Consider the following 13,628-nt stretch of genomic DNA (forward strand, 5'->3'; position numbering starts at 1 on the left):
ATCTGCCGCCCGCTCAATTGAACTCAATTGCTTTAATTGACTTCAATTGATATGACCTCGCGCACCGACTCCCAGCTCCCGCTTCTAGCCTGACACTTTTACATCTATCTTTTTTGGAGCTGACATAAAAACACTAAAATAAAATTCATTGCCCCTAATAATGCTTGCTTCTTAACCTCATTGCTAGACGTTGTAAATTTTTCAATGTACATTGTCAAATAGACTTACTTATAGTTATTTCGCGAAACTAAAAAACATTTTTGTATATATAAATAATTCCCTGGTTAACAGAATAAAAAGTATAAAGACAAAGGAATTAGACACATGTATTATGTTTTTATATACTCTTTATTTAACTTTATAACGCAAATAGCTATCACATCTTCCAACTGTAATAAGTAAGTTCTCCGCTAACAATTTTCGTGAAAATTTATGAATAAGCCGAAGTCGTTGTGTAAACGAAATACATAAAAGAAACAATTTATCCTGATTGCAGTGTACATACACGATGACGGAATGCTGTTAAAAAGACACGACACATTTTGGCACGTGTCCTATCCGGTGCACAATTGATCTTAATTAGGAAATAGCGGCGCGACGCGAGGACTGACGCGGTGCTCGTCTTCAATTTAAATACTTACTCTAATATGCACGTTATTGTTTTTCTATATAACAAACCATACGTACACATTAATAACTTTTTTACGACTTTTTAATTTATTTCTTTGTCTTTTTGGATTTGCCCCAGAAACGAATAGAGTTTCCATGTAGGTTTCCAATACTTTCATCAATCTCCTCTATTGAGTCCAAATCCCTTTTTCTCCATGATCTACCAACACCCAAAACCACACTTCGACGGCGATTCAAATTTTCGCTTACCTCTTCATCGCTTTCATCTTCTTGATCATTCGGGGGTATTGTGGTAGTTTCTTCTTCAAATCTTAAGTGTTTTTTGCCTCGGTCTGGTAGACCCTTCCCGTGTGCATAAGCTTTTGCTAATGTTGAAGTTTTAGGAATGTCTGTTTTAGTTTTCTGATCATAAGTATGAATGTTAATTTCTTTTTCTTCAAAAGTTATGCTACTTCTGTCTGGAGAATTAGTTTTAACCGTATCAGAGGACATTGATTTGGTAGACTCTTTCGAGTTAAAGAAATTTAAAATGTTGAGTTCATCTAAAGAACGTAGTTTATCTATATCTTGAAGTGAAACATTTTCATTCAAAACCAGTAAGCTCTCAGTTATATTTTTTTCTTGTGGTACCTGAAATTGTCTTTTAGTGCTATTGGGACTTGTACCTAATCTTGTGGATTGTCTCATTTCTAAACTATCACTAGTTTGCACAGCAATATCTCTTTTAAGTCTCTCAGCGTCTAACATTTTCCTTAATTCTAACTCCGCATATGAATATCTCTTCTTGTTTTCTTCAAGAGATGCATACAAACCTTCTTGTGCCATACTGTCGTACGCATCTTGTTTCTTTCGCTTCTTTCGAAACAAACTACACGTGAAGAATGATTTAAAAAATCTTTTAAATCTTTTTAGACTTTTTTTCCTCCACTCACTTCTGAGAACATAAGCAAATCATCATCCAAAATGTTTCCTTGATAAGCCATTTTAGATACATCATCCTCATCTGTTGGAGATCGCATAATTGTGTCCAAATATAACCTATAAAAATAAAAATTTGGTCATCATATTTATTGGCATCCGTTACCTATCAGTTATTTCCCAAAACAAAACCAATCGCCGTAGACCGTAAGCCTTTTCTTCTTCAAATGTATTTTACTTCTTAAACAGGTTTTTATACAAAAAAAATATAAATATTTATATTTTCTCATCGATAATTGCGGAGAGGATATAATAATATTTTTTTACTTTTACTTTAAGCGAAAACACAAAAATAAAAATAGTAGTCTCTAAATTAAATTGCTATGATAAATTTATACATGTAACATGGTGATGGCATAAAGGTCCCTCATTTTATTTCTAAATATAGATTTAACATAACATATAGATGTTTAATAGGCTTTTTATTATACAGTGTAGAAAATCATTTAGGTATGTATGTATAGTAAAGAAAAGAAAATAATCTGTTTTAGTAATAAAAAGGACAACAATAATATAACTTACATATTTTCGCTTCCATTCGTATATAAGAAGAACGCCTCAGAAACTTTAGGCACCCATCTTTTTAGCCAATAATGGACCCCATACAACGTAGTTAGGAGAACGGCAAGGAACGCGAAGGCAGCAAGGTAGACGTTATGCTGGAGACCAATAGCAGCACCGCACATCAATCGATCCTCGTCGTATATCTCTAAATAATTATAAAGTATTTTATTTTCCATTCAATTCAATTTTTAAATTGTGGCTCCATCGTTGGCAGACGATGATTTTGCCTATGTCAAAGTTGAAAGTAGGAAAAGTTACGGTAAATTTTTATCGGTCTAATATATTTTAATTATAATAATATTTAAACGTCAATTTATATTTTAAAAATTGCGTCGCATCGGTCGAAAGTTCAACCAGTGATCATATTACCACCATTTCTAACATAGACTGGCCAACACTAATAAAAATAAATCTATGTATAATATTAAACATACCAGTTATAATTATGTAACATTGCAATTTATGCAGCTAATAAGCAATTTTGTTAAACCAATATTAGAAAGGCTTTATTAAGCAATACCATAAGAACCACAGTTGGGTATCCCATCGCAAGCGGTCAGAGAATCGATACAGACTCGAGCCCCCGACACTTGGCACTCGAGGTGGTCAGCGGGACATTGGCCATCACCTGTCATTACCGTACGTGCAGGAGTTATTATCACTGTCATACTATCCATCTAAAAATATTATCAACATTATTATTGAGACGTTTTAAAGTTAGCTCTACATTTGTTTTAATATCATTTTTCTGAAATATGATAACGCAGTTCTAAGTAATTTGATCATTATGATTTTGTCGCAAAGAGTGGATCTTATTATAACTCATTAAATTGCTGTAACAACCATTGAAATATTTATTTTAAAATTAAATCATTTTCTAACCGTAAAATTGCTTATAGCAAGAACAATTCTCGAAGAATTGAACAAATACACATGTCGTGTAGCCGTATCGGTATCACAAATATTAAACAACGCTGGTCCGACGTAGCGTCGCAGGTAGCGTAGAGCAACGCGTCCGTGCAGCTACGAACATTGTCATTAAAAGTTAATTGTAGTGTTAAAACTACATCTCTAGTTTACACCAAACGTAGGTGTATAGGTAATCATTATCTTTACGTAATTGGTCTTAGTCATAATCCATTAAGATTGGGTGGGAGTTCAACTAGTAACTCGCCTAGCTTATGTTTAATGAACAGTCACATACACAGGTAAAACTTATAATGTAAAAAGGTGAAATTTTGGATGTACATAATCAGTGATTTAATTGTTTCAATTCTTTGATCATTTCATTAACATGAAACTATATTATGCTTAGGAACCTATCTTTAGGCCTACGTGCTACTTTTTATTACGGGGCCGGGTGTTTCCAACGGATGTTAGTGTTAAATATGTATCGATAAATTCCAGGCCTCAAGCTTTTTATTTTTTTTATTATTAAATCACGTGCGTCACATTTCACATGGCAGTCAATAACAAAATAATACATCAATTTGACGACGCGACGTCGGGTTTCAATTGAGCTCTCTGCACTGGCTACTTGACATTATGTATTTATCAATCATGCTGAATCTCAGTGCACAGCGTGCCATAGCCCATCATTTCCTATAACTATGAATTAATGGAAAAAATTTTCTGTTAAGAATGTAATACACAGTCATCTAAATATAATAAAAATAAAACTAAGAGATCAAACATATTAGTACCGGTGGTTATTATTTTAAGTAACGGTACAACAAATCTGCTCGTGGGCGGTATTGGCCACTTCCGTCAGATGAATCACAAAAAATATTAGGTAACTACTGGTTTTTATGAACATGTACACAGATTAATCATTAAATAATTAAGTTTTCACCAAAAATAATTATTGGGTTTAGAGAATAGGGTACCGGACTCATTTTTGTTCTTTACTATTATCAAATATTTACATAATATAAATTATAACACAGAAAGAATTATTAGAAAATCAACAAGTTATAAGTCTTTGAATTTCAGTGGAAAGGGTAATTTACAAGAAACAGAAAAGAGACGAAATACCCACATGTGACGTCATCTGGAATTACGACGCGTGCTTAAGAAAGAGATGAAGTGATATCCCCACATCGCGCCCACTTCTGTACATTACAATATTTTAAATATGAATTGCTCGCTCATTTTTTAACCAATTTTTATGCAGTTTTTGCAGCAGTGCTTCTTTTTCGTATTATTAAACATTACATATAGAATAATGTACAAAATCAAGCATAGGCCGGTCCCCTATTTATTTTACTCATTAATGACAAGATGTCCACTTACAATGAGTGTTAGTAAATTAAAATTACTTAAAAACTATGGTTAGCTCAATCAATCTGTACATTTCTTGATTATTATTAATACCATTTTCCTTACGGTCGCTCTTCGTGAAGATTTATTATTTTTTCTTTCAGGTTAGGTGTCTGCTGTTTTTCAAATTAATAAAATTTCTATATATACCTCGTCATCCTGTATCTCAACAAGCTGTGCGAAGTCCTGCATGTCTGCGATGTCGTATTTGGCTGCAGCCGTGGTAATTACGTCGCCCTTTGTTGTGATATTGTGAGGGCGCGCATTCTCTACCGGCACCGACTCTATATACCGTTTCTTGCGTTTACTGTCACATAATTTAATGCTACCTTACACGATCCACACCAGAGAACATTAAAAGGTGAAATATTATTATTGAATAGTAAAGTAGGGTTTTTTCATTAAAGAGATTGTGTTATGTGAGACATTATACAATTTTATAACATAAATTCAAGATGTCTGTATTTTATTAAAAGACGATTTCTATAAACTAGCTTAACTACCTTATTATAATTGATGAAAGTTAAGTTTGTGAAACTAACGTGCCACTTGTAACATTAAAGTCTTGTATCTGAGTCTGGTTAGCCTTCAGGTACAAAATGCCAGCCATGACTGGCGCCACTTGCACCACGTTGTCCCACGACTCGCGATCTACCAGGGAACCAGTCAAGTTTTCGTCTCTTGAACAACGTTTATTTTATTCGTTATAAACAATTAGTAATAATAACCTATATTCAATAAGTTTCTTCAAATTCATGTTTCTATATTTTCCGATGTTTAAAATAATAAGTTAATTAGTAAGACCTTTTTTCCATTAAATTAACTTAATATTATATAATAGTCGCGTATAACACCTGTTTCGGAGCCATATAACTGTATAAATGTACAAAACTGTGTTTAAACTCTGCACTGACAATAATACTGAAATAATATTTCATGTAAGTAATTCGCTAATTTTCACCTTTTTGTAATAAAAATGGAAGACGTAGAGTTCTCATAGGTCGTCGTAGCGCTAGTTTTTACAATAATACTATCTCCATCTAAAACCAATCATGTAATTAGTGGTATTCAAAATTATAGTTAATTATCATTATGTCGTTGTTTCTAACTTTATTAGTACTAATGATTTCTTTTACGTTAATGTTTTTTAGCTGTTTACGTAAGATGAGCTCACACTGTCTTGAAGACTGGCAATCTTTTCAAAACATAGTGAGCTCATTATGTGTAGATCGGGCCGTCAATAGCAAAAAGAAATAAATTTTATACTAGCTTGTGCCCGCGGCTTCGCCCGCGTCAAGTAGTTTTCCGGGATAAAAATCCCGCTATATATTTTCCCGGGAAAGAAAATAGCCTATAGCCTTCCCCGGGATCTTAAACTATCTCCATATCAAATTTCATAAAAATACGTTAAATATATTTTGATAAAATCGATCACATAGAGACGGACAGAAAGAGGACTTTGTTTTATAATATGTATAAATAACTATAAAAGTAGGTAGATATTGTAACTTTGACTTTTCGAATGACTAACACTTCAGTCGTACCCGTGACTGTGAAGGCTGCAGTCTTCGAAACGTCGAGAGTAAATCATAATATAAAAAACCGCAATAAAATCCGAGAAATAGTTTTATTTCAATATTTATCAATTTTTGAACAGCCACATGTCCAAACAATATCTCATAAGTCGTACTTAAAAACATTTATATTTATTTTTTAATTATATGTCATCAAAAGATCACTTACCTACATAAAAAGATATATTATGCCATGATGAAGTAGTTTTTATTGCACTGTTATTGTAATCAGCATGCGCCGCATTCGCAACATTTGTGTGCCTTCTTATTGGCACTGTAGATTTTGTTGAAAGCAAATCATTTTCTGTAGCTTTAATAACCTGAAACGAACTAAAACAATCTTTATTTATATGAATAATTAACGTAGTTTATATAATTTGTTGCTGCTCGGTCCTCACTCCTTAGGAACCGAAGCGAAAGGAGTTGGATAATAAACGTTAAATTTAACCCTGATATAAATATACTGTAATATTTAGTTAGCGAAAAACTTTTTGTGCATAGATAAAACTTCGGTTTTTGTCGTCCGTGTTCCGAATCTCAGCTCCATCGCAAGTTTCAATAAAAGTAGCTAGTTTTACCAAAACACCAATATTATTATCATAATAAGAACATACTTCTCAGTAGTTATTGTTGGTTTTCTGGTAACGGAAGCGTGCAATGGAACATCTTTATAATATATGGATAAATTGGGTGACAAATATACTGTAACAAATATTAATGTTGTAAATAACAAATACTTAACTATTTGTATTTTGTTTTGTACATAAATTCAAGGACTCGTGTTAAAGTATGTTTTTTGCTTAATTTCTGATATAAATTTTAAGCAGGTCAAAACAATTTATATGTGACATTATATAAAATAATCTAAATTTAATGAAAAATATTTAACTTTGAGCAAGAGTCCGTAGTACGGTTATACATAACCTGTGGAATATTAATTATAATTATCCATATCACTACTTATCATCTATGAAAAATTTATTTCTTATTCAATATTTAAGCATGAATCTTTTTATTAAAGTAAGCCTCTAAATTAATGATAATTTATAAGTAATATGTTAATTTGCTAACAGTTAGGGGAACAAATCGTAGGTATTCCATAGAATCAATTTACTTTACCGCTAGAAATGTGCTTTGTATCTAAGATATTCTGAAATAAATTGGACGTATTGCTAAAAATTTGTAAGGTTGTTAGTGTAACTCTTTTAGTCGGTGCTGTTTTACGAAACGATCTCATGAGATCATCAATAAAGTCCCACGAAATATTTCCTGGTATTTCCTTATGTACTAATGACGAATTTCCAATTGTAAATCCTTTTGTGAAATTAGCCAAAACATGTTGCGTTATCGCTAATGGTCTGAAAACATAATCAAAATATTATTATTACACCTAGTACCGACCGACGTGTGTAATATATTTGTATTAAGTATACATAAATTTCATTTTGCCTCACGTGTAAATTCGATAATGTAATCTAAATTCCAAAATAAACGTTTTATATTTTTTGATCCTACACATCGGCATACTATTTAATATGTGTATATTGTTTAAATACAACTTTAATGTTATAATAGGAACTAACTTCTTTATGTAAGAATGTCTTCTGTATGTCGCAAGAAACGGCTTTTTTGTTTTAAAATTAAGACGATTATTTGCATTGTATTTCTGTTTATACGAATTTTTTTTCACAAATCGACTTGATAGTAATAACCTGTAATAAATTGTTATTACCGCAAATTTAAATAAATAAACAATGTGTTAAATTTAATATTTGTTTTACTGTAAATCGTCCAATGCGTAAAAGACGGGAAGCATTCATTTGAACAGTGAACATTGTACTCCTACACACAATAATTGATTATTTACCTATCTTATATATTTTGCAGGACATAAACCGTGTAACAATGTGAATAATATTGTGAAATTATATAGAAATATTTATTTATTTAAATACCACCAACATGACATACTTTTATATTGATAAATACTATTTGCACTTAAAAACTTATTCTTAATTTATATGTATATAAATAATATCAGCCCTTTATTATTTCTAGTAGGTAGAGGGATTAGGCCTTAGTCCAACAAGCTGGCCTAGAGCGGATTGGTAGACTTCACAAACCCTCAAAAATTCCTATAGAGAATTTCTCTGGTATGCAGGTTTCCTCACGATGTTTTCCTTCACCGTTATAGCAAGCGATAATTCACAAAGAAAACATACATATTTTTTTAAGAAAGTCAAAGGTGTGTGCCTTTGGGATTTGAACCTATAGGCATTCGTCACGGCAGTCCGTTCCACAACCAACTAGGCTATCGCCGCTATTGTTAATTTATACGTTGCTATAATTACAAGGCCACGACATGCACAATAACAAGATTAGACAGAAATTATAAAAAAATAAAGAAAACAATTATTTAAATTAGAAACCTAACATAATATTATTACATAACGCAATATAACATTAGAGTACATGTGATACATCCGCACAACATTGAGGTGTAGCAGAATTTTATTTTTAAAATAAGTTTTATTGTATATAGATATAAATACCCTTTCGTGCTTGGAATGTTAGCCGGCTAACATGACAGTTCCGCGTGTAGCGACAAAACGATAAACACGCGAAACTCGACCTTATTGCTATGAATAATATATAAATAGGTCGAGTTTAGCGCAACCATCATGTTAGCCGACTAACATTCCAATTACGAATGGGTAGACTATGAAAATTATTAATTATTATCTTGCCAATGTGTTAATGGAACAATGTTACCGAAATTAATTTTGGATAATCTCAAACAAAATATATTTTAATTTTGGGGGGATTTTAGCAGGGTTATTTATTTGGATTTTATCAACCAATTGTGGACAGTCGAGATCGCCACGGGCCAATTTTCTAAAAATAACATACAACTGTAGGGCATACCTGTCATCTGGAGTTACAGGTTTCCAATTGTAGTTCATTTTATATTTATAATCATCTTCACCGCCCTTTTGCTGTACATCAGTATTTTTTAGGGAGAATTGGACCAACGGTATGATGCTGGTATCGTAGGACATACCCCGGCTAATAAAAGTAATGAGAAGAAACGTCAAAAACGTAAGAAATCAATTACTTACGCCAGGGTATAATAAAGAGACTGCCGCCGTGAGGTCTTGGGTTCCAATCGCGGGTCCGACTAGTGATACTGGGTTTTTATTCTGAATATTTACCCGAAGTCTAGAATTTGTGCCTGATATGGCGATAGGCCCACTCCCTATCACATCATGTGAAGGAACACACACGGGAAAAACTGGGTGCCCTAGTTGCACCACTGCTTAGTCCTTCGGAGATAAAGGGGTGATGTATGTGTGATGTATATCTATTTTCCTATAATAATATCTGTACTTTAATTTAAGCATTACTTTAATGTTTATTACTGAACAATAATTTTAACCCACGTTCTTCTACAATAATACTTTATTCTTCAATTATAATTCAAATAAGTAGGTAAGTTTATAGTACGATATATTTTTTTAGTTTTATATTATTATAATTACCGAGGTGTAACATCATACAGAGAGTCGAAAGAATCATCAATATCATAAACATTCTTCCGAGAAACCTCGCCGGGTATAAATTTACCCGAAACATTCATTATTGGTAATTCCACTTTTATATACTTTGCGTTATCATCCGGTGCGATGGTAACATTGGAATCCACAGTCTCTGTAGTAGTTTCAGTGGTCTCATCATATTCTTCGGTTTCTACAGAACTAAAATGTATCAGTAAGTATATATCAGAAGAGGATTAAAACTTTAATATTTTAAATACCTACAGTGCGAATTCTTGCAAACTATTAACGCCATCTTTACGCCAACCTGTACTTACGTGGTTTTTGAAAAACAACTAAGCTAATTAAATATGCTTGTACCCACTTACGAAAATTATTAATCTTTACGGTGATAATTTTTTAAATTAGAATATTTTTATCTTATAGCTATGTTGCTTTGGTACCTACGTGCTAGGTTACCGCGCTAAAGGAACCTGGAATTATGGTCAGTAATTGCCAATAGGCTCGCTCCCTATCACATGAAACCTAAAATAGCTGGCGAAGTGTGTGCAGCTTACACATTGGTTTACCCTTGATAAGGGAAAAAGTCGGGACGCTATTAATTAAAAAATTAAAAAGTAAAAGAGGGCATAGTAAGTCCTTCGATGAAAAGTGATCTTGGTCATCCATGAACATTCACAACTCACAGTAGATATCAAATGAGACGTACTAAATACTATATGTGATCTACACAGCTGAATTAAATCAATTGCAAAAGAAATAGATAATAAGTACTGAAAATAATAAACTATTCATAATAGATACCGTGTTTTCATGTACCTGGGTTCAGTCGACTGAGTAGTTTTCAATGTATAAAACTTTGTGTCATTGGCACGATCTCGCATTATTAGAGAGTCCGACAAAGGCCCCCAGTATCCACCAAAAGTTTCACTCATTTCATACACCATCAGCTGGTTACCATTTTTAGAACATGATGAGATAATACTGTCTTTTAAAACCATTTGTATTACCAAAATTAAATTAGTTCCAGATTCTGATCTATAAAACAAAAAGAACTTAAATAATGATTTAGAATTGTTTTAGTTAGGATCAGAGATCCATAAGTCGGTTAACCGGTTTTTTCAATATCCCTTCCATTTGGAATATCATAGACTCCAAAATCAGTCTTATGTATGAACCCGATTGTAAACCGGCTAACACTAATAATTATTGTAAAAGTAGAACATACACCGATAAAATAACCTGTGCTATACTCTTGAAAGCGTAGGTAACCTTTCTGTCCCTTATACCTTTTTGCATAATATTAAGATGGTTAAGTTGATGATATCTTATAATATTATGCTATAGCTGTATGAATATAACTATGTATGTAAATACCTAACGCTTATAAAACAGCTATATGGCAGTTCCAGTCTAGTGAAATGTAGTATTTGCGAATTGGCATCGACAACATGCCTGCCTAGGAAAACCGAAGGCATAACACGTCGTCGACAATGCTCCGAGATATCCTTCTGGTACACAAACTTTCGCACTGTTAAAGCGATTATTAGTTCTTGTTTTAAACTCATCATTGTAAGTACGTATGTTAAGATAGAAATCATTTTTATCGTATCGTAGCTACATAGATTTTAAGATGCTAATGTCATTAATTACCTACCGAATTTGATCAGTGTGTTATTCAATTAATAACATATTCATAGCTAATATTAGGGCGTGTTTCCACGAAAAATGTGCGTAGTGCGTCATATTACGATGTGAAATTTTCCACTTCCCATTTCTAACCATGCAGATCTGTCTACACGAGGCTGAAGTGATACTGTTAGTGAATTATTCTAGCACACATAGCTCGAACGTATATATTCCCTAGTACTCTTAAGAAATTGTAATTATTATGTTTAGATATATCGGGACTATCTTTGAAACTTTCGGGCCGATGCCGTAATGCGCCAAAAACTCAATTTTACCTCCAATACAAACTTACATCTCGATAAGAGAACGGATTTTATTAATGCAGCCAGAGACGTGATGTAAAACTATATTTTGTGAAACAGATAAAGTATTTAATAACTTACCTAATTAAAAGTAAATAATGTGTAGGTACTTAAATAGACTATGCCGTAACGTAAACATATATATGATTTTTTAAAATTATTCTATTGCTATAATACTATTCTATGAGTGCTCCAAAAAAAATATAAAAATAACAAATGCCTCAAATAATAAGACAACAGGCGTGGTGCTGGCCCAACGATAGGGGTCGCGTGTCCCGCACCGCATTACATCAAACCATTTTATAAAGGAAAGGGAGATGTATCGTTATACACCCATGAGTTCATAAATTAACAATCATGAGATCGGGATATACAAATACTTAACAAAGAGCACATTCCTAATACATAATTCTTGCAGAAACTAAATGCGATTTTAAAAAAAACAGTCGAATTGGGAACCTCCTCCTTTTTTTTTAAATCAGTTAAAAACGAAGAAGCAGTTACAAAATATACCTATCTATTTAATTTTATAATATTGATAATATTATATTTTATTAATAATACTGCTTAAGATTAACAGAGTAAATTATGTACTTATTTATCTTTATCCTACTTATGGTCGGTTCAGTAAAACAATCACGATCGCTAGTGTCGCTTCTAAAATTTTTTACAAAATTTGGCATTCACAATATAAGTAAGAAAGAAATCAGATATTTTTTACAAGAATTATGAATACAATTTTTCAAGTACTAAGTAATTAGTAATAAAATATAGTAAGTACCTATTTGATTTACGATAATAAAATCCATATTATACTTCCCATGCTTAAATATAAAATACCTTAACGTAAGTTCCGAAATTCCAGGGGTAGGTCTCGACTATCGCTATTCAACTCCAGAACTGGAACCTCCCAATATTGCATGTCTTAAATTTATGACAAAGCAGAGTAAGTACTCCAACTAAATGCGTTATTATTATCTTAACTAGATAGTCAGCGTAAACGCAAATTTCCCCACATTTTTAATGTTTTGAACCTAAGTAAGTACTTAGCGTGTGTTCAATTATTTTTGACTTAAGGTGGTAGCTCAAGGTCCATTTTCATACAATTTGTTTCGGCTTTAATCTGGGTAACTAAACAAGTATTGGCAAGTAAAGAATTTAAATTCACGTCTAGTTAGTGATTAGTTCTCGCAGTTGAAAGAAAAATGTAAAAATAATTAATAATCATGGATATTTCTGCCTTTAAAATTTCGTCATACTTATTATGCCTAGGTTTAAAAAAGGGTTGTACCTAGTCTTTTCACCTAGATATACCCTGGGTATTACTATACTATTCTACTATTACTGGACAAAATTGGCCTAATAATAATTGTTAAGGTAAGGTTTGTATGAAAGAATCATTTTTGAAAGTTAACGGGAAAAGTTTGAAAGGACACTGCCTAAATCTACTCCAATCTTTAAGGGGACTGTATTGGCATTGTTAACTTATTCAGAAGTTACGAAATATTATTAGAAATTAGCTACTCAAATTCGACAGAAATGTTTATTGGGGTTTATTTTTTCTAAATTGCAGTAGGCAAACGAAAATCAAGATGTAAGTACTTACTTCATATTTCTAGACAAAATATTTTTTTTATCTTTCTAATATTATAAATACCTACGAAATTAGGTATCTGAAAATGTTCGGATTTTAGTTAGATGCAGACGCAGAAACAGCTAAACGAATTCAGATAAAATTTGGCGTAGGCTAGAATATGGTCACAAATAATAATTATGGGCTGCTTATTATTCAGGTAATTTTTTTAAAAATTTGGTGTCGTTCAAATTGCGCTATAACTCGCTATAGCGTTTCGGGTCTTTTGTAGCGGGAGAAGATTATCACGCGAACATAGCTGCGAAAAACACATAGTTCATACTTAATACTTCATAGAATACTTTTTAGAAAATATTTATGTTCTTTTGATAGAACTCCTTTTAAAAGTTTTTTTTTTTTTCAAAAGAAACGTTATTCAATTCTA

The 13,628-nt window shown here is 32.3% G+C and overlaps 1 protein-coding gene across 1 annotated transcript; it reads right to left on the reverse strand.

The window, feature by feature from the left end:
• Positions 1 to 329: 329 nt before the first annotated feature.
• On the reverse strand, positions 330 to 11,245 carry LOC115445766. The gene is made up of 16 exons (XM_037444704.1): positions 10,997 to 11,245; positions 10,439 to 10,657; positions 9,605 to 9,820; positions 8,991 to 9,131; positions 7,649 to 7,777; positions 7,185 to 7,423; positions 6,680 to 6,767; positions 6,235 to 6,395; positions 5,453 to 5,531; positions 5,034 to 5,171; positions 4,642 to 4,798; positions 3,055 to 3,195; positions 2,693 to 2,849; positions 2,131 to 2,317; positions 1,573 to 1,668; positions 330 to 1,534 (listed from the first exon to the last, which is right to left on the reverse strand). The coding sequence occupies exons 1-16, from the start codon at positions 11,218 to 11,220 to the stop codon at positions 718 to 720; spliced, it is 3,189 nt and encodes a 1,062-aa protein (XP_037300601.1). The 5' UTR covers positions 11,221 to 11,245; the 3' UTR covers positions 330 to 717.
• Between the last annotated feature and the right edge of the window lie 2,383 nt (positions 11,246 to 13,628).

Source organism: Manduca sexta, chromosome 28, assembly GCF_014839805.1.
Source record: "Manduca sexta isolate Smith_Timp_Sample1 chromosome 28, JHU_Msex_v1.0, whole genome shotgun sequence".
NCBI lineage: Eukaryota > Metazoa > Arthropoda > Insecta > Lepidoptera > Sphingidae > Manduca > Manduca sexta.

Bases quoted from the DNA above. Each gene is read 5' to 3' on its own strand.
- LOC115445766 (XM_037444704.1), bottom strand. From the start codon at position 11,220: ATGATTTCTATCTTAACATACGTACTTACAATGATGAGTTTAAAACAA. The intron at 9,132-9,604 runs GTAATTATAATA...TACTTTTATTAG, and splicing joins CTGTATGATGTTACACCTCG to CCGGGGTATGTCCTACGATA. The intron at 7,424-7,648 runs GTTAGTTCCTAT...TTATGTTTTCAG, and splicing joins AGACATTCTTACATAAAGAA to ACCATTAGCGATAACGCAAC.